Here is a 25,157-nt window from a genome sequence, read left to right on the forward strand (position 1 = left end):
AAGGCTCTCCCTCTGCCCCAGCACCGTCTGGCCACGGGGGTCAGTGCAGTCTGGGTTTGGTGTGGGACCAGCCTTTTAATCAAGGAGGAGTGGTGGGTGCCCAGGTAACCAACCAGCACATCCTGCTCATCACTCCAAAGTATGGGATCAGCCGAGGCTGGACACCTCCCCTTGCTCCAGGAATCCTGGAGATGCTCTTCACACCTCCTACTCCCTTCCTGCAAACCCAAGGGACAAACAATACCCACATCTTACACCAACCTGTTCTTATCTGCTGTGCTGGTGTTTATCCATCACCTGCCAGGCTGTCCCCGAGGACAGCAAAGCAAAGGTGGGGTTTTCTGCTCTGGCTAATCTGTGGTTTCTCCTCTGCTGAAGACATTTAAGTGTTTGGGAGAAGGTGCAATTTCATTTGACGTTGCTCTGTCCTGTCTCTTGCTGCTTCCTGCCAAGAAACTGTCAGTTCCAGCCAAGCTTCCCGTTTGCTTGTTCTTTGCCATACCATGAAGTCTGGGCTCAGTTTGTAGCTCCTATAACTGCAGGAAAACAATTCCATCCAGCCCTCCCAGGCCAGGCCTGTGCCTGAACTTTCCAGAGCCCTGCGTTTGCTCCTCCATTATTCCTTCTCTGCCATCCTTGCCCCTGCTTGCTGCCAAAAGGCAGAGAAAATGAGATCTCATGCTAATAAGCAATCCAGGTCAAGGTCTTGTTTGAACACCATTGAAAATGGCCCCTGTCCAGCCTGACTTGCAGCATTTTGCCTTCCCAAACCTGAGAGAAGTAGAAAAGAGTCTGTTGAAGAAGGATGCTTTTAGACCTGGACTTGTGCAGCAAGGAGACAGGCAGCAGGACACTGACACCAAATTCCCATTGCTCTTCTCAGGAGGGCATTTATCTTGTTCCCTCAGCCCTGTCTCCTCTGCTCTTTTTTTCATTTTCAGGTACAAGCTCTGCTAGTCCTTCCAAGGGGTTTCCATGCAGGTCTGGCAGAGACGCTGCCATATGTTTTTCATTTTGATAACTCCCCTATGGTGTCTGTTATCACCCAAGTCTCTATTAAGATTTATTCCTGTTATTGTAGCAGTGATTTTCCCCAGTACATGTGCATTGTATTTGGAGAAAGTCATAACCACTTTCCACATCCAACAGATGCTGTAGTCAGAGCGACTCCTGCTTCCATTTACCAGACCTTTCTACTAATATGGGATTTCACCAATAACCACAAGTGCTGTTCACTCCCCAAGATTTCCACACTGTCATTTCTTGACTGTGTTAGTGGCAAACACCGCCCAGAGCTCCAGTCCCTCACAAAGCAAAGGTTTTGCTTGGCTTTGCTTTTCACCCACTTTCCCATTCAAAGCAGTGAGAGACTCCTGCTCCCCAGTGGCTGGAAGGCTGAGCAGGAATGAGGGCACACAGATCTGGAGTGGCAGTGGCTGTTGAGAGAGGGGAAAATGGCTGGTCCTTCTCACTCATAGGATTTGATGAGGGCAGGCTGGGGAAGGGGATGAGATTTGTTGGACCTGGAATATGGATTTAAGAAGAGGCCAAGGTGCGTTTCATGAGGATGGATGCAGTCAGGAGGGGTCAGGCTTCACTGGCATGAGTTTGGTGGTGCCCCACCACAGCTCAGCCTCTTGGCTCCCCCTCCGCAGGGGCTGGCAGCAACCGTGGCCCCAAGGCTGCTTTGCCTCATCCTTATCACAGGCAGCAGCACCACTCGGGGTCCCCGAGCACGCAGCCTGCCTGCAGCAGCCACAGACCCTTCCAATTTGCCCCTCTTTCATCCCATAGCAGTTTGTTCAGCCTGTACGGAAGAAAGGAGCTCCAAATGCTTTCCGGGCCTAATAATACCCATCAAAGCGTTTCCAGGGGAGGATGTGCACTGCGGCACGCAGGGCAGGAAACGGGCCCGGGCTCTCCAGAGCCGCCTCTTCCAACCAGAGCAAACCACAAGATCACGGGAGGACAAGAGCGCCGCGCTCGTGGCTTTGTTTGCCCCAGAAGGAATTGATTTGATGAGAAAGGAAATTAGGTCTCTTTAATCTGTCCTTGTGCTAATTCCGCAGAGGAAGGCGCGAGCATCGGCAGTTCCTGGAGCTGAGCCGCCCCTCGGTGCCACTCGGGCCGTGCTATTTGTGGGCATGGTGGTGTTCTCCAGGCCGTGGCCCCTGGGAAGAGCCTGAGGACCACAGTCAGCTGTGCTGGGTGAAGGTGGAGAGCCCTCACCCCCAGGGCCAGTGGCCCCACAGGGACGGTCACCAGCACAGCTCAGGCCCAGGGTGTGTCACAGGTCCCTTTACAGCTCCCTTTCTCAGGTGACAGGGGTCCCACCACTGGCTCCACCAGGGCCAGGTTTTCTCCAGTAAAAGCCAGGAGGAAGGAAACAGCTGTGCTGCTTCTCAGCTCTGGGGAGCCTGACTGTGCACCTTCACACCTCTTTTCCAAATCCTGTCTCTGAGCCCAGTAGGACAAGAAGGAGGATGTTTCTCATGCCTCAGCCATGTGTGTGAGAACAGGTTAGACTTGAACAGCCTTTTCCATTAAAAATATTATTTTATAAGATCACAAGAAATGTAAAGAATCATTGGGAATGTGGATTCTTGAATGGTTCCAGGCTGGCACTTCAACTAAAAAGGGGGAAATGGAATTAATGAGTAGGAAGAACAAAAGCTAACTAAAATATCATCAGAGAAGAGCTAGAAATGGTGCAGTGTTACTTTATACAACAAAGCCTAAAAATACAATAAATAAGTTATACAAAACCTAAGCCAAGATTATCCTGGATCCCTTTCAATGCCAAACAGCTCTCTGAAGGTGACTAAACATCATCACTGTTGTTCACTTGGAAGGACATTCAGATGCAACCAGCAAAGGGACTCAGATGTGCCAAGCAGTCCTGGGCACCCCATGCTGTACTAGTTTGAGGTGTCACAGAGGCAGGATTGGGAGGTCTGAGTCTTGCTCTACTCTGCTTCATCTGCTTGTTTAGTAACACACCATTGCCCTTTGCAGGGCTTGTACAAGGATTACAAAGCCTATTACAAGGGCTGCCTGGCAGCTGGTGAGGTCCCTACCCCTTCCTTTCCATGAGATGCCTGTTAAGGGGTGCCAGGTCTCCAGCCAGGAGCCCAAAGGGTGCAGGGCACGTCATGCCTGCAGGCAGGGCTGGTCACCTGTCCAGCTGGTCTCTGTGTCCTGCCTGCACTCCGTGCCTGTTCAGGCAGCCCTGGGCTCCAGCAGAGACAATCTGCCTGCCCCCAGCACCCACAGCAGGATGTCTGCCTGGGCTGAGGCGGTGGTGGGAGCAGGAGTCAGAGCAGTGGCCTGAAATCCTCCAAACCCTTCTGCCTGGGGAGGGCGATGTGCTGTCGGTAATACTGGTGTGGCTCTGCAGGCAGGCAGAAAGGACCACCACTCCTGCCTCATCTGCCCCACCACAACACTCTGAAAAGGGGTGAGGTGTCTCCCAGAGCACAAGAAAATAAGAAATGGAGCTGAGAAGAGCTCACAGGTCAGGTCACAAAATCGCCTGAGAACAGTCACATTCACAAGTGGGTAAAGTGACAAGGAGCAGAAAGAGAATGGAGAAGAGAAAGGATTGGAGCAGGGTGGCAAAACCACCACTGCTTTTTTCCAGATAAACGTGGGCTCCAGGAAAGGTCCTGGGTTTATCTTCGGGTCTGGTCCCTGCTCTGAGACTGCACTCTCCCATATGACTTTAACATGTGTGAGCTGCCCCCAGTGACAGTGCAGAGCCCGGTGCCTCCCAGCTGGATGCGTTCCAGAGGGTACAGCTCCAGCACTGACGCAAGAAGAAAAATTGCTGTGATGTAGCCAGTTTTTATGCTGGATTGGATTTGAAGAAGCAGCTGACATCGGCTGAAGCATCCGTTCCTTATGGCACTTGGGTTGTTTGCAACACATCCAGTGAAACACCCAGCCATGCAGGGAGAGGATTTGTGCCAGTGGGAGCCCAGTAGATTGTGCAGCCTCCCTTTGCATGCTGAGCTCTGCGGTTGGTTGGTTGTGTTCATTGGTTTGTGCTAACGTACTGTGTTGTGTTAGTGATTAATATTTATCCTCATCTGCCACACCAAACCCCATGAAAACATCTGAGCTCCTCAACAAGTGATGTTAATCTGTTCTTTGCTGTGACAGGAAACAAGGTAGAACAACAAGGAATGTCCAGGGTATTTCACTTGCCTAAGAGAAAAGGGGGAAAATTCTCTCAAGGAAAAAAATCCTTACAGGACAGTCTGCAGCAACTGCAGACAGGGAGCTCTGGGGGACACCACATCTACTGACAGTGACTGAGCTCCATAAGGACCCCCCGTGCAAGGGCAGTGCTCATCTGACTGCAACCTCTTGCTGGGTGGAGCCATCTGGGCCCCCATGTGTGAAAGTGAACCCACAGACAACCTGCATGGCCACAGGGTGCCTGTGTGGGTCAGGCCTCAGTGACTGCATCCAAAGGAGAACCAGGCTGCCTTTAGCCAAAATAAATGTCTGCACAGGATGCTGCTGCAGCACTGAGTGAATATAAACCTTCGGTGCAACAACCACAACCAAATCACGGAGAAATGCCTGACCCTCCCTCTAGCGACACTGCTGCAAGTGGATGGCTTGAAATCAACTCTTGCTCCATAGAAAAGATCTAGCAAGAAATAGAGGCAGCTGCTTTCCTTTCAGATGCAGCACAGCAGCAGTGTCCTCCTGCATACTGCAGGATTTCTCACCCCTCTTCCCCAAATTTGTGTTGCTATAAGGAAATACGCTTCAACTAAGCCATTTTTGGCACCTCAGTACTTGGAGGGCAGAGGAGATTCTTCTTTCAAACTAAAAGTGCCTCATTGCCCGGTATCTGCAGCCACATTTCCCTGCACTCAGGGAGCACAGACAGCCCCACAGGAGCTTCCCCCTTTGCTCCGAGGAAAGGGCCAGGCAGGAGGGGATGGGCACTAATTCGCTCGTACTTTAGTGGTAGATTGTGTGTCAGCCTCAGGCAGTAGAGCAGCACCCCGTACAGAGCTTTTTGACAGCATTAATGAACATTAATGAGGACAGGGAGTGGCAGAAAGTGACTGGTTTTAGTGGTAACTCCTGGTTCACTCAAAGCCAGGCGAGCTGGGGTGGGCTCCTCGAGGAGCCCCAGGCAATGACCCCAACAGTCAGGTCCCCTTGCCTAGGCCACCCCGAGTTCCCAGTGGAGCTCTGCATTCTGGGGCTGGGCGAGGATCCCAAAAACTTTACAGCCCCAAATCATGGAGTACACACAGCAGCTGTACTGCAGGAGAGCATGGATATCTCACTGGAGAAGCACGAGCAGTTGTCAGGGTGGGGGCCGGGGGGCGGAGCAGGGGGAAGTAAAAGTAAAAAGAGGGGGAAAGGGAGAAACCCCGCCGGCTGTGTGCTGGGGGAGAGGGGCTGACAGTTTTATTTCTGAGAATTTCCCTGTGCGTGATCTCTACATTGGGATCTGCAGGCAAGTGACCCCGTAAAAGCAGCCCGAAATCCCCATGGCAAATAACACGGAGCCAAGGCTGGCAAGCAGGAGCCAGTGGGAGGTGTGGGGAGCGCGATGGGTGCGGGAGCCCAGCCCCATTGCCCTGGGTCCTGTGAAGCCCCACGAGCTCCCCGCCGTGCTGGTCTGCAGGGCCAGGCAGCCCACGGAGCCTCGCAAGCCCCAGCTTTCCCTGACACATCTCTGTCTGTTAGCAAGAAAACCACAGTTATTCATGAGGATTGAGCTGGTTATAAAACAATTATTTCTAATTGGATCCTTTCTTCTCGGAGTGTTTATCACCTTTCTTTTTCTTTTATTCGTTCTTTCTTTCATTCTCATTTGTTCTTTTTCTCGTTCTCTCTTTTGCTCTTTGTTTCTTTTCCTTTTCCTTCTCTTCTCCTTCTCTTCTCCTTCTCTTCTCTTTTCTCTTAATTTCTCTTCTTCTCTTCTCTTCTCTTCTCTTCTCTTCTCTTCTCTTCTCTTCTCTTCTCTTCTCTTCTCTTCTCTTCTCTTCTCTTCTCTTCTCTTCTCTTCTCTTCTCTTCTCTTCTCTTCTCTTCTCTTCTCTTCTCTTCTCTTCTCTTCTCTTCTCTTCTCTTCTCTCTTTTCTCCTCTTCTCTTCTCTCTTACCCACCGGCTGAGCACAGCGCCCCGCTAACCGCGGCCCGAGCAGGAGCCGCTCCCGATGCGGACTCAGGTACCGGGTCCCGCCCGCGGCTGCCGCCGCCGGGGACGAGCCGCGCACCTGCCGCGCTGGTTGGAATCCCCGCTCGGCACCCGGCGGCCCCGGGAAGCCAGTAAGCTGCAGCGGGGCGCTGAGCCCCGGCGAGCGCCGGCGGACCCCGCGGGGCCCCGCACAGGGGCGGCGACTGGCACCGCCCCGTGGTGCCCGTGCCCCGGCCCGAACCGCTCCGGGTGCGGGAGAGCGCGTGGGCAAAGCAGCTGCGGCGGAGCGCGGGTTCGCCCTGCCTGGCTTTTCTTTCGCCTGTCCTTATGGGTTCGGCCGTTGTTTCTTTTTTTCTTTTTTCTTTTATTTCTTTTCTTTTTCTATCTTTTCTATTTTTCCTATTTTTTCTTTCCTTTCTACTCTTTCTTTCTTTCTTTCTTTCTTTCTTTCTTTCTTTCTTTCTTTCTTTCTTTCTTTCTTTCTTTCTTTCTTTCTTTCTTTCTTTCTTTCTTTCGTTATTTGTCTATTTATTTCTTTCTTTCTCTCTTTCTTTCTTCTCTTTCTTTCTCTCGTTTATTTTCTTTTATCTGTCTTACCCTAGTTTATGTTTTACTGTCTTTTTCTGAGATTTGGTTCACACATAAATTTGATTGTTGAATTCGTTAGATAGATTCGTTAATTTCGGTTCAAACATCAGTTGCAAAATAATGCTGATAATCACCGTAGTCGGAGTAATAATGAGGATGGCTGTAATTATAAGAATTGTAGTCATCGATAACGGTTTCAAATTAAGGGCCAGGAAATCCCCGTTTTTCCCCGTACCCGCGGGAACTTCAGGCTTTTTTCACCTGCCGAGATCTCCCCAATCTCCTCTTTATTTCCAGTCTTACAACGAATCCGTGAAGTCCGCGGCTCCCGCTAGTTGAACCCCTACGAATCACCATCGTTTCTGCAGCAGCATCTCCACCAGCGAGGCAGGGCCAGCCTTTCCCGTTCCGCAGGGGCGGCGGGATTCGCCCTCCTGGGTCGCTCATGAGAGCCCGCCCGGGGCTGTTCATGCCGGGAGCGTGCGGGGACACCGCATGTGCGGCTTTGTGCCCCGGCCCCGGATCGCTGCCGTTGTGCCCCCGATAGTTATTTGTTATCCCACGACCCAGCGGGGAGTCGGGGCTGCCGTGCCAAGGCCGAGCCGGGCCGTGCGGGGCCGTCCCCAGCTCCTCTGCAGAGTCTGCGCCCCCCCCGCAGCTCGGGCTCGCCGGGGGCCCGCCGGGGTACAGAGCCTGGGGGCGGGAGGGACGGCGGGGCCGGGCAAGGGCCGGGGGAGCGGGCAGAAAGGAGGCATCGCGGGAGGGACGAGAGGAGAGATGCTGGCGGAGGGGTGAGTGCGAAGGGCGGACGGAGGGAAAGCGGAGGGTATCCCAGCCGGGTCCCTGGGGCGCAGGGAGAGCCCCTCAGGACTGCGGCGCACCTGCAGCACAGTCTGGGCTCACCTCCGCAGCAACAGGGCCGTGGCTCGGTGTGAGCACGGCCCAGACATTGGTGCGTAGCGCGAGTGTCCGTGTCCGGGTACACATGGCCCGCCCGAGGAGAGCGGTGCCAGCGGGTAGACTCGTGCGAGGGAGGACGAAGGCAGCAGCCGGCGGTGTCCACCGCCGCCTCGCCTGAAAGGTCCGGGGGATGGCGGGGTGTGAGGCCGAACAGGGGAGGGGACTGCGGCGGTACCTGCTGCGGGGGAAGCCTGGCCGGAGCCGGGGAAAGGTGGTGGAGCGGCGAGGACCCGGCAATGCTCGGCTCCAGTGGCCGCCCAGGGACTTGGGGTCTGCCGTCTGGGGGGACGGGCGAGTCGCTGCCACGCGTTTACTCGGTGCCAGTGTGGCTTTTTGCGCCGCCAGGCTCGAGAGTTTCGGGGCGAAGGAGTTGTGTGTCAGCGGAGGATGAGGGGAAAGGGGAAGAGGTGTCCCTGCCCTTCTTCCCCGTCGAGATCTCGACGTTTTCGCGCGGCGGAGCTCTTCCCGGCAAAGAGGCGTCAGGACAACCCCGTCCTCTTCTCCCACCTGCTCGAGCGCGGTGTGAGCTGCGAGGAGCAGAACCTCCGGGCTCGATCCAAACACACACACACCCTCGACCCCTGGACGAGAGCAGCGCCAGGGGCAGGGCACTGTGGTTAACGGCGGGGCTCAGCAACCCCTCGTCGAGACTGGTGATGCGGAGCGACCGGGGAATGGGACGGCGTCCGCGGCGCTGGCCGAGACGCCTCTCAAACGTCCTCTCGGTTTAGGCCCTTTTGGGGGTGCAGGAAAAGGGACGAGACCTCGCTTGCTGCACAGCGCCCTGCCACCCGCTCCTTCGGGTGGGTTCTGTCACTGAGGGGTTCCCGTCGGGGGGACAGCCGGGGCTGTTTTCCGCCTCCATCGTCTCAGCTCCACCCGGCAATGTTCACGCGTGTGGGAACCTCACGCGGGCTGCGAGACCGGGCAGAGGATGTGGGAACGGGGCGGCGGGGTCTTCTCTCGGGGATTTGGGGTTTCGGGGCTGCAGTCCCGCGGTTTGGCGGGGACCCGCTCCGCTGCCGCCCGGGAGACAACGATTCCCAGCGGGTCGCCTATTCCTGGTAGTCACCGCTCAACCCCGACCCCGCCGGCCAGGTGGACAGGCCGAGGTCCGCGCCCGGGCTATCCCTAACGTGACACCGCTGACAGTTGGAGCTTTATGTAAGGAGCAGGGAAGGAGAAAAGAATAAACTGGGAAACTGCGGGCAATCAAGGCACGGACAGCAACCTCGAGCTCTCCGACTCTGCTGGGGCGTTGGATTCGGATATTTTCTTAGATTTCTAGGGGAGAATATTTTCTTTTCTCCTGGGGCAGAGGCTGTCCAGAGCCGGGCACACCTAGTGGAAGGGGCTGGTTCCCCGCGTCCCTCTCGCATCAGTCCCTGAGTTGCCTCCGAATTCCCTTGGAGTTGGCATCCGTGGCTCCCCGCTTTCCTCTGGGATTGTCCCGAGGCGCCCAAACGAAATCCCTTGCCCTCCCCCTTGTATTGCCGCCAGGTGAGCAGCACAGGTCAGCAGAGGGACACTTTTTCTCCGTGGCGTGTCCCTGAGCTCAGGACAGAGGCTGCCCTGGCCGGGAACCGCGCTGCCAGCAGCAGCAGAGAAATAAAACACCGATCGTGTCACGCTCTGCCCTTATGCCGTTAGCTGCAGGAACATATGCTCAAATATGTAAGAGTAGTCTAGATTTTTCTCTGCAAATATTTTTACCACATCCAAAGATAATATTTCAACAGAAGAATCAAGCCCCGCAGGCTACAGACAGGGCAGCTATATATAACCCGCTTGCTCACTCGGGCTCTCCGCGCATCGCTCGGGTTATGCAACCCCCATCGCGGTGGTAGCCACCGGCGCGCCCCACGGCTCCGCCCGCCCCGTCGGGGCATTTCCCCGGGACCTCGGTGCAGCCACCTGCCCGGACGGACCGGCACCGGGGCTTGGACCGGGACTGGTACTGGTACCGGGGCCGCGCCGGGCCCGGTGGGGCGGGCGCGTCGCCTTGGCCCGCGCCGATGCGGAGGAAGGGCCCGGGGAACGCCGCGGCGCTCCGAGGAGCCGGTACCGAGCGGTGAGTAGCGCCTCGTCCTCTCCGGGGCAGAGACGGGGACCGGGGCAGGTGCTGCCGACGGAGCGGGCCCTCACGTCGGGCTGGGCAGGAGCTCGCCTGCCGCTCCGCTCGTTCCTTTCCGTTTTCTCCGCTTTTTTGGGGGGAGGAAAACGCTCGAGCGCTGACGGGTGCTTTGAGGATTTGGTGGCCAAGGGCTGGGGAGATTTCATCCCACTCCGGCGAAGCGGCCGGCGGTACCTGTGCCCTCAGCGCACTCCGACGTACCCAGACCCCTCCGGCTGCGGCGGCTCGGACTGCGAGTGCCCGCGGCCACCTTGTCCCCGGGGTCGCCCGCAGCCCCGCGGTGGATGCGAGCTGGAGGAAGGGAGCAATCCCTTCTCTCGGTGCCGGACATCCGCAGCGTGACGCTCGGCTCGGCTCGGCTCGGCTCGGCTCGGCTCTTCCCTTCCCGTCGGCCGGCTCCCGGAGCCGTGATTGACACCGGCGGCCCCTCCGCCCGCCCCGCAGCACATCCCATCCCTCCTCGGCGGCCGCTCGCCGTGCCCGGGAGGCGGGGAAGGGCCTCCCCAGCCCTTTGACACCGGCTCGGCAGGAGTTTCACTTCGCTTTCGCCGTCGCCGCCGCCACTTCTGCAGGCAAACACCCCCGGCTTCCATGTGACGCCTCCCAGCCACTGAATGGGGGAAAGCGCCTATAAGGGAGACACTTTCCCTACGTGCAGGAGAAAAGGAGGGGACAGGGGAACAGAAACAGGAGATGGTTGTTGGGGAAAAAGGAACAGAAAAAATAAATTAATAAATCACAGGGAACGAACTTGAGGGGAAGAGAAATTGGGACCGCGCGGAAGAAATTCGGAGAATTATTTATTTGTTTTTCCCCAGTCCCTTCTCGCCGACAGAGCCCGGTCCGCCGTTGCGGTGCTCGGCGCTGGCTACAAAGGGCTCCGGGGAAGTTTCTTGCCTCCCAACGCCCTTCCCGGGGGTGACAGAGGGTTTGGGTTGTTTTGCTGTTGGCATTTTTTTTTAAGTTTCCCTTCCCCCGCGTCTGGAAGGAGGGGGGTCTCATTCGCACCTCCCTGGATGGTGCCGTAGAAAGGAGGGGAGCGAGGGGGTGGGAGGGGGGGCTCGTGGTGGGAGGCTGCCGCGGCTGCTGCTCCTGCATTGGTGTCTCCCCTATGGACGAAAACAGCCCTCTGTCTCCCAAGGCAAATGCTTTCAGTATCGCCTCTCTGATTTCAGTCGCCGCCGCCGCCGAGCAAGCAGGGAAGGGAGCGCTGGAGGAGCGCCGCGGTGGCCGCAGCGCGCCCGCCCGCCCCGGCTGCCGCCCGCAGAAGATGCACTTCAGCACCGTCACCAGGGACATGGAAGGTGAGCGTCGCGCTCGGCCCCGCAGGGCTGCGGGGACGGGACCACCAGCCACCGCGTATCCAAGAGTTTTCGGGCGGCCCGGGCCGGCAGCCGGGCCGGGGGCAGCGCACAGAACGCGGCCTTGCCCGGGGGCCGCTCGGAGGGGGCTTTGCCGTTCTCCCCGGCGTGCCTGGGCCGCTGCAGGCCTTCTTGGAGAATTAGTTTCTGCCCGTGGCCCGGTGGGAGCTTTCGAACGCTCCGCCGCTGGGGCCCGCGTCTTCTCGGAGGTGCTGGAGCATCCTCCGACAGCGCCGGCCGTGCCCGGGGCAGCAGCAGGCCGGGGCTCGGCTCCCGACGGCTCTGTAGCCCCTGTCCGGCCTGGGGGCTGCGTCGGAAACAATGCAGGAGACCCCCGGGACCCCGAGGAGCCTTTCAGCATCGGAGGGGCTCCGAAGGAGCTCGCTGTTCCCCGGGGCGGCCTGTCAAGAGCCGCAGGGCCCGCTCGGGCCGAGGGCGGCGAGGCCGGGGCAGTCCCGGCGCTCCCCGGCGCGGGCCCGGAGCTTTATTCTGGTCTGATCCTGGTGTGTTCCCCTCTCTCGCCCGGGGATGGAAGGAATGGGGAATTGCCAAACCAGATCCGCCTTCCCCTGTCAGTCGTGGCACCGCAGCCCCAGAGCGAGGGACGTTACCTGCAGCAGAGTAGCTACACGGAAATAAGAGCCAGTTTCTTTCTTTGAGTTCCCCCACTCCTCTTTTTTTAATTTTTTTCTTTTTTTTTCTTTTTTTTTTTTTGAGGGGGTGACGGAGGGACTTTGCTTTGTCCCATATGGTGTGCGGCGAGGGAGGCCTGCAGAGATAGATAGCACGGGCTTTGCACCACCGCGACTCTTGGCAGATCTCTTGTGTTTGCAAAGAAAAAAAAATAGAAGAAAAAAAAGGAGGAAAAAAAACCGAGGCAGGCAGGCAGCGGGAGCAGCGAGCTCCCCGCCTGCCCCGGGGGGAGCGGGGCTGGGGCCAGGCAAAGCGGAAAGGGGGAGGCGCCCCGCTGGGCTGGGCGCGGGGCAGGAGAGGAGGCGGAGGGCACCCCGCGGAGCCGGCGCGGAGGCGGGGGCCGCGCGGAGCGGCGCGGAGCTGGGGGAAAGCGGGAGCCGGAGCGGAGCCCTGACCGCCTGTTTTTGGAATGATTTCAGCTATCTCCAGCCCCTGGCTCACCCAGCTGTCCCATTTTTGCGATGTTGCAGCTTTCACGGCCAACAGCCTGAGCAGCCTGAACGCCTCCGGGGGGTACCACCTCTCCCCCTCCCCGGGGGACCCGTACGGACAGCATGAGCCGCCGCACTACGAGCCCTGCACGGCTCAGCAGCACCCGCACCCGCCGCCCCAGCCCCAGCACGGCTACCCCTTCGGCGGGGCGGCGGCCGGGACCAACCCGCCGCCCCCAGGCCCCGAGCAGCCCGAGGGCGCCGGGGCAGCCGCCGCGGGGCCGGCCGCCGTCTCGGGCTGCTCCGCGGGGGCGGCCGCCGCGGCCAAAGCGCCGGTGAAGAAAAACCCGAAGGTGGCCAACGTGAGCGTCCAGCTAGAGATGAAGGCGCTGTGGGACGAGTTCAACCAGCTGGGCACCGAAATGATCGTCACCAAGGCAGGCAGGTCAGTGCGGAGCTCCTGAGCGGCCCCGGCTCTCCAGCCGCTCCCTCCGGCCCCGGGCGCTCAGACCAGCCGGGGCGGGAGAGTCCGGCCTCGGGCGGTTGGATTCACAGTTTGGGGGAAAACTGAGGCTGCCAAAGGGCCAGTCGCGGTGCGGCCCGGCCCGGGGGTGGCCGTCACTTGATCCTAGCGCTTCTCTCGGGGCGAAATCTGCGAGCTCCTGTGGCCCAAAGGCCTCGGGTGCTGCGGGAAAAATGTGCGGCTCCCGCGGGCTGGCGGCGAAGGCGTTCGGAGGACGAGGGTCAGGGTTTCACCCCCGCTGGCAAAGGCGCTGCACTCCTGTGAGCGGCTTGGGCTGCCGGTGACCGCACACGGGGCTTCGATCCGTGTTTGCGGAGGACAGGGTGTGCTCGCGGGGCAGACAGCAGCGGCACGGGGGAAAGAAAAAACGATGGCACAAACAGTGCAATACCTGCTAAACGCATTTTTTAGCACGGGTGGATCTTTTCCTTCCGCCGGAGACGCAAACAGACCTTAATTCTGCACCCTGAAGCGTGTTCCAGGGCTGTTGCATTTCCCGATTATCGAGGTGGGAGCCCGGTTGAGCCCGGCTCCTCTCGGCTCTGCTCCGGCCGCCTCGGCGCGGTGCCGGGGCCAGGATCCCGCTCCTGGGCAGGGAACAAAGGAAGAGGCTGATGTGATCGCGTTAGAAACGAGCAACATGTATGGGTGGGAAGAGTTGTCCCAATTACTGTTGCCAATTACTGCATTTAATAGAGATCCCCGGGTAGCGCCGCGGCATCTCGGGCAGAGCTGCGGAGCTTTCCCCGGCAGGCTCCGGGCAGAGGGGCCTTCGCGGGGAGCAAGCGTATTGTGCAGGTTCTGACTCTTCCCTTGGTTTAAAGTGATCCGGCGGAGGGGGAGAAAAGAAAAACAAACAAATTAAGGAATCCCCCGGTGCTTGCTCTGGGCTGGCCCCGGGGCTGGCGGCGGCGGGATGGCCGGAGGAGCGGGTCCCACTCGGCAAGAGCGGTGACCGCGGCCGTGCGTTCCCGCTCTCCCGCCAGGGGTTTGGAGGGTCCCGAAAGTTCAAAAAGCTGCGACATATTTACAGGTACGCAGATATGTGGATTTATGTCCGTTTCTTTTTTTTTTTTTAATCAGCGACTGACTAAAACAAAACAATCACCTCGGTGCCCGGTGCAAAAGCAGCCGGTGCTGCGCTGCGGGACCGCGGGCGGGATTTCCCGCAGACAGAGCCTGTCCCGGCGCCGGGTCGCGCAGCGCGCTGTCTCCGGCCGCGGCCCCTGAGCCCGGCGCCGGGCTCGGCGTTGCTTTCCTTAGCGGAAAAGGTCGTTCAGACTCGAGGCGGAGGCTCTCTGCAAACAGGAGCTCTTCGATCTGACTTTCTCCGCTCTCCCAAAACAGCGGAAGGATTGCAAATACCCCACTTCGAAAGGGCTCGAAAATCAACCAACTCGATTTGAATCAGGGGGTTTCCCCCCACTTTTCTTTCGGTTATTTTATGGCACCGCCGAATCTCCAGACAGACGAGTCAAAACAGGACGAAACGGAGAAAACCAGCAGGAAAAGGCTCGGGGAAGGCGCTGCGAAGCCTATTCTCTCCCAGCTTCTCTGGGCTGACCCTCTTGTTTGTCTAGATGGGTCTTATCATCTCAGTTTGTTTGTTTTAAAACTAAATTTTAAAACAAGAAACACAGGAACTGAAGCTAATGGGAGTTTTTACACGTTTAACAATAATAATAACAGAGGGAGCGACTGGAAACGTCCTCCAGAGTTTGCTAAAGCGTTACAGAAAGGGAGACGCTGCCGCCCGATCCTGATGCAGCCCGGCAGTGCCAGACCCGGACTGGAAGAGCTGCCGAGGCAGCGGCGCGTTGCCCCACGGCCCTGGCAGGCGGCCTTTCCCCCGCGGGGAGCAGCGGCACATAACCAAAAAAGCCCCGGGAAGACGCACAGCAGGTCCGGTTGTGCGCCCCCAGAGCGAGTCCGGAGGGACTATCTGTTGTGAGGGTTTGATCGGTTGTTTGTTCAGGGGGTGTTGGGAATTTGGTTTATCAACGGCTGCAAATCCCCTTTCCGAAAATATTCCCCGCTGTCGCTCCCCTGGTTTCCTACTCTGTAAAACTAAACCGAAGCAATAACGAGCCCCGACGCCAGGGCACATCTTCGGTGCGTCCCGCCGGAGAGCCGCGGGCCGGGCCCTCTCCCCGGTGTGTGCAGATGGAGGAAGGAGGGACGGGCCCTTCCCTTAACCCACCCCCGAGCGCTTTTGTTCCGCAGCCCCTCGAAGGAATCGTGCCCTCCCTGAGCGTGGGATCCATGTGCCGCCTTAGCCTGGGGTCCTTGGGGGCCTGAGCAGAGCAGAACGGGGTGGGCAGCCCCAGGGGCCGACCTGCCCTGCCCGGGAGCCCTGGGCTCCTTTCTGCAATCCTTTCGCCCCTCAAAACTGTGGGGACCAGGACCGCGACAGGGCTCTTACAATGAAGTGGAGCCGGGACAGTTTTCTGAGAGATCCCCGTTGCTCTCTAGTCCTTGCCCGCCGAGGGGGAGTGTTCGCCCCTCCGGACTGCGGGAGGTCTCCCTCTGGCCTCAGGGGCCACGCTGCTGCCGCACCCACTGCTGTTAAACGGGTGCAGTTTGGGGGGTACACAAGCTGCAGAAGTGGGAACTCAGTCACCTCTTGTCATAGGCAGGAGTTTCTAGATGTGTCCCCCACGGTCTGCCAGGACTCCCGAGGCTCTGTTCCCGGCTTGGGCTTGGGCCTGCAGACGGCATAGTGCCTTGCGTCTGCTTCCAGTCAGGTCAGCTGTAAGGATGGGGAAACCATGGGGAAGAAATTCTTTTCACTTGGATCTCCCCATAGCATACCAAAGGCGGACAAGGCGCTTAGTGCCCCCGGCAGCAGAGGCAGGACCACCCCGGCGTGCCCTTCGGGATGTTGCCGAGGGCTGGGGAACACGGCAGCCCCTCTCCTCACGCTACCCGGGTGCATCTGCCTCTTCCTCTGGCCGGCAGTTCCTGCGGGGGATCTGTCATCGGAGCAGCTCGAGGGGAAGGGTACCCGCGCCGGTCCCTCAGGGCTCCCCGCTGCTCCTCAGCTTAGCATTTCTTTCTCTTCTCTCGTGCCAGGCGCATGTTCCCCACCTTCCAGGTGAAGATATTCGGCATGGACCCTATGGCTGACTACATGCTCCTCATGGACTTCGTCCCCGTAGACGACAAGCGATACCGGCAAGTAACACCCAGCCCGTCCCGCGGTTCTCGGCGCTGGTGGATGTGCCCCTGGATGAGACATGTGTCGGTGCGAGACGAGCAGGAGACGCAGGATGCGGCTGCTCTGGGGTCTCGTTCACACCCTGCATCGAGTCTGGGGCCAGGAGCGGCTGCGCGCAGCCCCACAGTCCCCCCTGAGCCTTCACACAAGGCCCACAAGTGGCCGGGGTCAGACCGGCACGGGCAGAGGGGATGGTTTCCGCAGGGCAGGAGCTGCCTTGACCTGCCCAGAAAAGCTCTCCTTGTCCCGCTGCTACGCGTCTCCACCCGGCAAACACATATTATCCCTTAACAAAAATCCCCACGGTGCTCCTCGAGTGCTGCAGCCTCTGAGCGGGTGTCCCGGGGCTTTGCCACGCCTGCCTGGAAGCGCACTGGGTGCTTGGGTGAAGAGAGTGGGTTTTGTGCTCCAGAGGCCACCTGAGACACAAACCTCTGCTCTGGTTTTCAGCAGCAGTGTAGGAAAGCCTTGGAAAGTGGCAACTCACAAGGCAGCGATGCAGTCTGGTTTGGAACCCCTTTAATTTTAAGAGAGTGAAAGGCGCATTATGTATTTAGGCTCAGATCAGGACGCCGAGCAGGCAGCCCCGCATAGGAATCGCAGGGTCCGATATATAAATATTTAGACAGATATCCAAATTCTCGGGGCGTCCTAGAAATGTTTGCTTGTCAAGGGAAGTGGGATATATAACATCCAATTGAGTATATCTTTAAAAAGTAATGTTTCTGCTCAAGTCCAATGGTGTCTAATTCCCCCTGTGCAAACACTGGCTTTTAAAGTAAACACGTGTATAGAAGATTGGTTTCTCTGTTTTAAACGTTACTGTTGAATATGTACTTTGAAAGAATGAAACAAGGCTGCTAAATTCTGGACCTGCTATTAATCTGCACACAACTTTCCACTCTTCGCTTAAAGCCAGAACATTACTGTATAGAGGGCTCTCTTTCACCCTTTTTTTAGAGGAAGGGGGAGTTTTTGTGGCTTCTCTCCCAAATCTACACGGGTAGCTATAAATTTCCTCCGTTCTGCAGATTTCTCGCCAGTTCCATCGGCGACCTGATAAAATATTGTATCTCCCCCGCAGCGAGTCTGGCTGCGGAGAAGATCTCGTTCCTCCCGTGGCCGTAGGAAGCGGGAGTGATGGGGAGGCGGCGCTTCCCCCTCGCCGGGCCGTGGGGTCCATCCCGGGCCGGGTCCTGCGGGGCCGCGGGTGCTGTGCCCTGCGGGGCAGCGCTGCGGGGCCGCGATTGAGGGTGCCTTCCCCTCCCGCAGGTACGCCTTCCACAGCTCCTCCTGGCTGGTGGCCGGCAAAGCTGACCCCGCCACCCCCGGCAGGGTCCATTACCACCCGGACTCCCCGGCCAAAGGGGCGCAATGGATGAAGCAGATCGTTTCCTTCGATAAGCTCAAACTGACCAACAATTTGCTGGACGACAACGGGCATGTAAGTGTTGCCGGGAGAAGGGGCTGCACCGAGGGGAACTCCCTGCGCCGTGATTCCCGTGGGGTGACCCTGTGCCCGCGCCCCTCGCCGGGGGATCCGCGCCCCGATCCTGACCCAGCTTCGCGGCTGCCCCGGGCGGGGGACCCGGCAGGGTCGGGGCTCCTCTCTCCTCTCTCCATGCTCCGCCTGGATCAGTTATTGTCTCCTTGCTCGTTTTATCATTCAGATCATTTTGAACTCCATGCACAGATATCAGCCGCGTTTTCACGTGGTCTACGTGGACCCCCGGAAAGACAGCGAAAAATACGCGGAGGAGAACTTCAAAACCTTCGTCTTCGAGGAGACGCGTTTCACAGCCGTGACCGCCTACCAGAACCACCGGGTGAGGCAGCAGCGGAGCCCGGGGCAACCGAAAGGGGGGGTTGGGGTCGCCCCGGAGGTAGCGCGGGTGCGGGCGCACCCGGCGCTGGAGGTCAGGCTGCGGGTGTCCGGCGGGGCGGGGGTGTCTGGGGATACTCCCGCCTCATCCTCCCCATCTGCTAAACCCATTCCGGGGCAGCGCAAGGAACCCGATAGCCGGGGAGCTGCGCAGAGCTGCATCGCTGCACGCCGAGGAAGCGACGTGGGCTCCAGCCCCATCGCCAGCTTCCCCCCTGCCTGAGGCACCTCATTACCTATGTAAACCCGAGGCTGGGGCTGGTGGGGAAAACTACAGGCTTCCCGCTGCGAATTGTCACTAAAATTTGTTTGGATCAATTTGCGATTTTATTGCTCTATGCTCGTTGCTGTCTGTTCCCCCCCATAATACAATTATATGTTAAAAAAGAAACAAAACGAAACAAAACGAAACAAAACACCCCTACCCCAATCTGATGCGGATTTCTGGGCAGCAGTTAATCCAATTGCTGCTTTAAATCGCATCAGTGTGATGTAAAGAGCAGGAACCCCAGCGGAGAGTGCAAATACGATTTCATAGCGGGGGCTTTTCGGCGGCGCTCCAGCCGCCTCGCTCTGCGCCGATGCCGCCGCCCGGGCCGGGGCTGTCCCCGAGCAGCCCGCGGCAGTGCCACCCTCTGCAGTGGCTCCGAGCAAGCCGCCCAGAGATCTCCTCGGGATGCTGCGGTCGGGCCGCACCTCGCCCCGGGGAGGCGGCGAGGCCACAGCAAGGCTGTGCCTTTAAGGGGCTGTGGAGTCCCTCCCCGGCTGGCATTTGCCTGATGGCTCCGGACAGCTGCTCCTTCTCTCCTGCTTTCTATCAGTTTGACCTCTAAGGCTGGAACTGTCACTGAGGGGCTTAAAGTTTGTTTTTCAACCCATTCCGGAAACTCACAATCACATACTTTATCCATGGATTTGCTTAAATATAGAAAATGTCCTGCCTTCTCCCTGGCGAATTAAATAAATACATAAGTATGATTTATCCAGTGATTTGTCTTAGCTGCTCCACTGGTGACCCATATAATGTGGCATTTTCTTACAAGTGCATTTACTCAGCTTTTGCAGCCGACTCAGGCTGCCTCTCCCTTCACCTTGAACTCATATTAGGTAGCATTTTAGCCTGCATTTCCTAACAGAGGGAAGGCACATGTTTGTGCTGTGTGGCAGAGCACATCCTGGCTCCACCAGCCACCTGGATCCTCTCTGTTACAGCAGGCACTGCTGGGTCCCCAAGCCTGCTCAGAGACACCTTCTCTGATCAGAGAGCTCCGTGTGCCACTTTAAGACATTTTCCCATTTCTCCTTATAGATCACTCAGCTGAAGATTGCCAGCAACCCCTTTGCCAAGGGATTCAGAGACTGTGACCCTGAGGACTGGTAAGGCTGTGCCTTTACTGACTATGACTGCACCCCACTCTCATTTGCTTACATTTGCACAACACCTGAGTGGAGTTTGGGGGACACTGTGTTGGGCTCCCTTTGCCAGCTGGAGCTCACAGCAGCAATGCTTCGAGTGCTCAATTTATTGGACCAGCAACTCTGTATTGCTTCTTCCCTTCTTCTTCTAGGCCCAGGAATCACAGGCCAGGGGCTCTTCCTCTCATGAGTGCTTTTGCCAGATCCCGGAATCCAGTGTCTTCCCCAGCCCACCAGAATGGGACAGACAAAGGTGAGATCTCCCCCTGTCCAGGCCAGCCCATCACCCGGGCCCTGCTGGTCTGCACAGCCTGTGCTTGCATGTTTGGAGCCAGCCTTGTTCCCACGCTGGTGCACAGCCCCATTGCTAACCAGCTTTGTGCTACCACCTATTTTTGGATCAAAAATAGCCACTTTCATAGCCTAGTTCATTCTTCCTCAAACTACAACAGTCACTGTTGTTGTACTTAAGCAACCTTGCTGCTTTAAAAAACACTTTGCTTTTAGTGTCCCCTTTTCGACTTTTTGGCAACAAACTCAGCTTTTCAGGGAGGGATGCAGTGCTGGCTTATGGGCTCCTCCTCACATTGCCCTTTTAATGTGCCTCGGCAGCACGTTCAGGGCCGACCCGCTCCATTCAGGAGCTGCAGTCAAGTCGAACAGCACCTCTGCCCATTGACTGCTTTGCCATTACCCAGAGCAAACAACTGCAAAGACAACCGAATGCCTTTCTTCCAACACACTCCGGGCCTGCGAAATAAAGGGAAGTCTGTATTTGTTTAGTGTTACACAATTGCAAAAATGTCAGGCGTGTACCAGCTTGTCAGTCACTCCAGCTCCATTTATCGCAGTCAGAAGGTCCCGTCCCGCCAGCCCCGTTCCCGCCGCTGCCGCACGCCCCACTCGCAGCCCCGCTCTGTCCCCGCGTCCCGCACTGCCGGTGTGTCCCCCGCACTGACTCTCTGTCCCCTGCACTGACTCTGTGTCCCCTGCACTGACTCTGTGTCCCCCGCACTGACTCTGTGCCCGCCCTGTCGCTGTGTCCCCTGCACTGTGTCCCCCGCATTGACTCTGTGCCCACACTGTCGCTGTGTTCCCCCGCACTGACTCTGTGCCCGCACTGTCGCTGTGTCCCCCGCACTGTCGGTGTGTCCCCCGCACTGTCGGTGTGTCCTGCACTGACTCTGTGCCCGCACTGTCGCTGTGTCCCCCGCACTGACTCTGTGCCCGCACTGTCGCTGTGTCCCCCGCACTGACTCTGTGCCCGCACTGTCGCTGTGTCCCCCGCACTGACTCTGTGCCCGCACTGTCGCTGTGTCCCCCGCATTGACTCTGTGCCCGCACTGTCGCTGTGTCCCCCGCACTGACTCTGTGCCCGCACTGTCGCTGTGTCCCCTGCATTGACTCTGTGCCCGCACTGTCGCTGTGTCCCCCGCACTGACTCTGTGCCCGCACTGTCGCTGTGTCCCCCGCATTGACTCTGTGCCCGCACTGTCGCTGTGTCCCCCGCACTGTCGGTGTGTCCTGCACTGACTCTGTGCCCGCACTGTCGCTGTGTCCCCCGCACTGACTCTGTGCCCGCACTGTCGCTGTGTCCCCCGCAGATGCTGCCGAGAGCCGCCGGGAGTTCGAGCGGGATGCGGCGGGCGGGCCGGCGCTGCACCAGGCGGAGGCGGCGCACCAGCAGCTGCTGTCCCGCGTGCTCAGCCCCGCGCTGCCGGGCGGAGGCGGCGGGCTGGTGCCGCTGGCCGGGGCGGGGGCCGGCCGGCCGAGCCCGCCGCACCACGAACTGCGCCTGGAGCCCGCGGCCTCCGAGCCGCTGCACCACCACCCCTACAAGTACCCGCCGGCCGCCGCCGCCGCCTACGACCACTACCTGGGGGCGAAGAGCCGGCCCGCGCCCTACCCCCTCCCCAGCATCCGCGGGCACAGCTACCACCACCATCACCACCACCACATGAACGCGGCGGCGGCGGCGGCGGCGGCGGCCAACATGTACTCTCCGGCCGGGGCGCCCGCCGGGTACGACTACGGGCCCCGGTAACGGGACCGCGGCCCCGCCGTGCGCCGGCCCGGCCCTTCCCGCCTTCCCCTCGCCTCCCGCCTCTCCAGTGAGCTGATTGGCCAGCGGGCCTGACTGACAGCCGCGCCGCCCAATCGGCGCCCGCCGCGCGCTGCCCGCCCCTCGGCGGCCGTGAGGGCGGCGGTGCCGGCGGGTCCGCGGGGGGATCCGCGGCTGCACTTTGGTAAACGAAGCCATAATGTCCTCGTCCCTCCGCGCCGGGCACGGGCGCCGGCGGGCGTGGGGAGGCGGTGGGAGGACGGGCCGGCGGCAGCGGTGAAGTGCCTTGTCCCCGTCGCTCGCCGGCGGGTCGGGGTTGCCGCCGGGCCCGCGGTGTTCCCGCCGCCCTGCGCGGGCCGGGGCAGGCTCGCCCTCCTCGGGGACACCGAGGCCTCCCTTCGCAGGTGGCCTTTGAGGAGCCTCTCGGAAAGCAGTTTAGTTTAAGGGAACGCGTTGAATCCTCCCTGCCAGAACAAATTTCCCACCTCTCCTGCGGCCCTGTGAGTTCTGCGGTTCGCTGGGATGCCTTAACCACGACACCATTTTCTGGAGCTGCAGAGAAGGGCCCGTGGCCAAGGGCACAGCCACGTACAGCCGTGTTTGTGTCTTGTTTTCACAACAATAGATGCAAAGGTTAAAAACCAGCCCGGGGTGGGGATATCCCGCAGAGTTTGGGCTGTGCTCTCTCCCCGCGCCCTTCCCTCAGCTCTTGCCGCTCTCCCGCCGAGGTGCCTTTTAGAGGGACTTCAGGGTTTTATCAGTCTGGCTCACCCCTTATATCTGGCTGATCCAAACTGCAGTAGTCACAAAGCACCCATGCTGCACCTACCTGCTTGCTGCATCCTCCCTCTTAATGCTGGTAAGTACTTTTTTCTTTAACATCTTCCTTCAGTGCTCGTCCCGTTTTGTTGAAAGGACGGTCCGTTCATCAGTTTCTCCAGTGGTGTGTTTTGAATAGCTGGCTGTGTTTGTGTGGGCTGCTCACCGAGGGCAGTCCCTTTGTGTTCAGAGAAGGTGTTGAGCAGCTCCGCAGCTGTGTTGCTATACAGTATTATGAACACTTTTCTGATTCTTCCACGTGATTCTATGAAAAGAAGGGGGTTATTTTTTTTAAGTCCTCTATTCATCCATGTTTGTGCATTTTCATTAAAAAAACCCCTTTAAAACATGTTCTTTCCCTTGTGCAGGTGGCAGTGTTATAGCAATGTTTATTTTGTCTCTGGCAGTGGGCTTTGGGCTTCCAAAACTTTTTGAAGGGTTTAAGAAGGGATACAGGCTACCATGAATACTTTATGTAATTTTTTTTCTGTTAAAAAATATATCTGGATCCATGAAAAAGACTTGTGCAAGAAATATGTATTTTATTTGACATTTGCAGTGAATTGTGAGATTCTTAGTGTCTGACTAAACCATAATTATGTTCTCAGAAAGGTTGATGTATAATAGCCTTGTGCTTGTTATTAGTCAGTGGGAAGTGGCTCTCGATGTGCTCTGTTGCTTTGCCGCTGTTACTTCAGAGTTTTCAGTGTGATTTGTTATCTGTAAACTGATTAGTGCCAAAGCTTTGGTCAAATGTTTAATGAAGTTGTTATATTTATTATTTCTTTCAAAGATTATGCAAACACTTTTTTTTTCTTAATAGTTGGAGCATAGGAAAAAAAGTGAAGACAACCAAAGAAATCATATCTGCAAACAGTGTAGATACATGTAGATATTTGTAGATATATGTAGATAATCTTATTTCATTTAAATTGAAAAGACATTGGACAGTAACATTTATAAATATTTTTCCTCTTCTTCCTTTTCTTCATTTGTTGTTTGGTTATTTGTGTATATTTGTCAGTTTGTCTGCTCTGAAGTACAAACCCCCCTTACAAAACGAGGTCATTTAGATACGGAGGGATTTTAGTCTGAGCCATCCCTGACTCTGTAGGTGATTCCTCCCTGCCTTCTGTCCCTGGTTGCCTGAGCTGCCCATGGCTGTGCTGATCTGTCACTGTACAGGAGCCTGCAGGGTTGGGCCTCCCAGGTGGGAGATCTCTTGGGTTTGGTAAGCACCCAGTTTCTGTAAGCACACACAGAGCAGCCCAAGATGCCAGCACTCAACTGTGCTCAAGGTCCTTGTCTTGACTGTAGGAATTTTAATTTTAAAAGAGAAAATCACAGAACTTCAAGGCCTGGCTGTGGGCAGTGGGCCCTCAGGGTCACTGCTCTGTGCTCTGTGCTAAAGAACCATTGTGGGAGTGCTGGGGCTGGCTGGGAGGAGGGAGCAGGCAGCAGTGTCCCAGCTGCAGCCTGAACTGTGGAAATGGTCCTTCTAACCCTGCCCTTAGCCCATCAGCATGCAAGGTGCTCGTATATGGTAGAATGAAGCATGTTAGCACTTCATTTCATGTCATGTTTTAATCCTTAAATCCAGCTTTGACCCTCCTTCCATAGCTATGTCCATCTCATGGATGGGAGTGTCACAGATATGGAAAGCAAAAAGGGTTATTTTTCTGTCACAACAAAAAATCCACTTCAAACAACCAAGAATCCCATAACACTGCACATTGACTAGTAGAAACCTTTGGAAAAAAACAGAAAATATGTGAATTTTTTATTTCAGATTACCTTTCAGCCAGTTAGTCAAGATATGTCATATATAGGCTGTACTTATCTATGTATTTGACAAATAGCTTTGTATGATTTGATGACGTGTGTGGTTACCCTTCCCACGGTGCCCGCTGTCCCCAAGGCCCACAGCACATCCTCGGGAAGGAGGAGGCAGCAGCATTGCCAGGCAGTGCTCTGCTTGTGGTCACCTCCAGTCACACACAGCGCTGTACTTGGAAGCTGCTGGTGAAACAGGCCCAGCATGGAGGGGACAAGCACCCTTTGTCTCTTCCAAACAGGGCCAGAGGATAAATGAGCCATGTAGCTGTTTTCCAGAGGTACAGCCTGAGTTTACGGATTGCTCCTGAGGTCTGTGGAGAAATACAGGACTAGGCAGGTGAAACAAGGTTGGCTTTGGCTTGATCACTTACCCCAAACACTGGGGATTGCTCCAGAGTTCAGAAACGTGCTTTTGCTGTCAGGTTTATTTTTTCCTTGCTAATGGATCTGACTAAATTCAGTGTAGGATAGGAACATGAGGGTGAGAGTTCTGTGTGTGTATGGTGTCCGTGCACACTGTTTGCACCCTTCATGGTGGTTCACTTTAGTCTTTCCTCCTCCTCAGGGAAAACCCAGAACTGCTTTGGCTCAAACTGTGAGGTTGGTCCCCAGCAGATACCTCTCGGCGTGCTGGGGTGGAGAGGTGTGTTGGCATCTCTTGAGTCGATCCCAAGCCCCTGCACACATGGCCATGGCTAGGGGAGTAACTGCTTTGGCTTTCTTCATGTTACCGTGTGTGTGTAGCAGTTTCTTGCAGCGTGGACAATGACCCAAGGACTGCAGTGAGCATGAGAAGTATTCTGCAGGCACCAGGCTGCTGGGGGCCAGTGTGGGTCTGCCACGAGCTGGGGGCTTCCAGTGCCTCCCTCCACAGGGGCCGTGGCTCAGGGCACCTCGGCTGGAGCGCTGCCTGTCCTGCCAGACAGACCCCCTTCTCTGCAGCGAGCGGATTTCAGCCTGTGGTGCTGGATCCCTCACCCGGGGGCAGTGGCACCTTCATCTGTGAGGACTGTAGGGAAAAAGAACAGCAAGTTCACTCGTGCCGTGTAACGTTCTGTCAGTGT

General features: G+C 57.3%; 1 protein-coding gene across 2 annotated transcripts; it reads left to right on the forward strand.

The window, feature by feature from the left end:
- Positions 1-10,905: 10,905 nt before the first annotated feature.
- On the forward strand, positions 10,906-23,248 carry TBX1 (T-box transcription factor 1). Of its 2 annotated transcripts, none has more exons than XM_071571916.1 (8): positions 10,906-11,157; positions 12,327-12,783; positions 15,934-16,035; positions 17,351-17,522; positions 17,749-17,904; positions 19,270-19,337; positions 19,529-19,629; positions 20,981-23,248. In XM_071571916.1, the coding sequence occupies exons 1-8, from the start codon at positions 10,965-10,967 to the stop codon at positions 21,418-21,420; spliced, it is 1,689 nt and encodes a 562-aa protein (XP_071428017.1). In that variant the 5' UTR covers positions 10,906-10,964; the 3' UTR covers positions 21,421-23,248. The 2 variants fall into 2 exon arrangements, with proteins under 2 accessions (XP_071428017.1, XP_071428018.1); XM_071571917.1 differs by having other exon boundaries at positions 12,378-12,783.
- The last annotated feature ends 1,909 nt before the right edge of the window (positions 23,249-25,157 follow it).

The sequence above is a fragment of the Pithys albifrons genome, chromosome 17 (assembly GCF_047495875.1).
Source record: "Pithys albifrons albifrons isolate INPA30051 chromosome 17, PitAlb_v1, whole genome shotgun sequence".
NCBI classification, from domain to species: Eukaryota; Metazoa; Chordata; class Aves; order Passeriformes; family Thamnophilidae; genus Pithys; species Pithys albifrons.

Coding starts and splice junctions, on each gene's coding strand:
- TBX1 (XM_071571916.1), top strand. CDS start 10,965: ATGGACGAAAACAGCCCTCTGTCTCCCAAGGCAAATGCTTTCAGTATC. Junction 16,036..17,350: donor GTAGACGACAAGCGATACCG/GCAAGTAACACC, acceptor CCCCTCCCGCAG/GTACGCCTTCCACAGCTCCT. Junction 19,338..19,528: donor GACTGTGACCCTGAGGACTG/GTAAGGCTGTGC, acceptor TTCTTCTTCTAG/GCCCAGGAATCACAGGCCAG.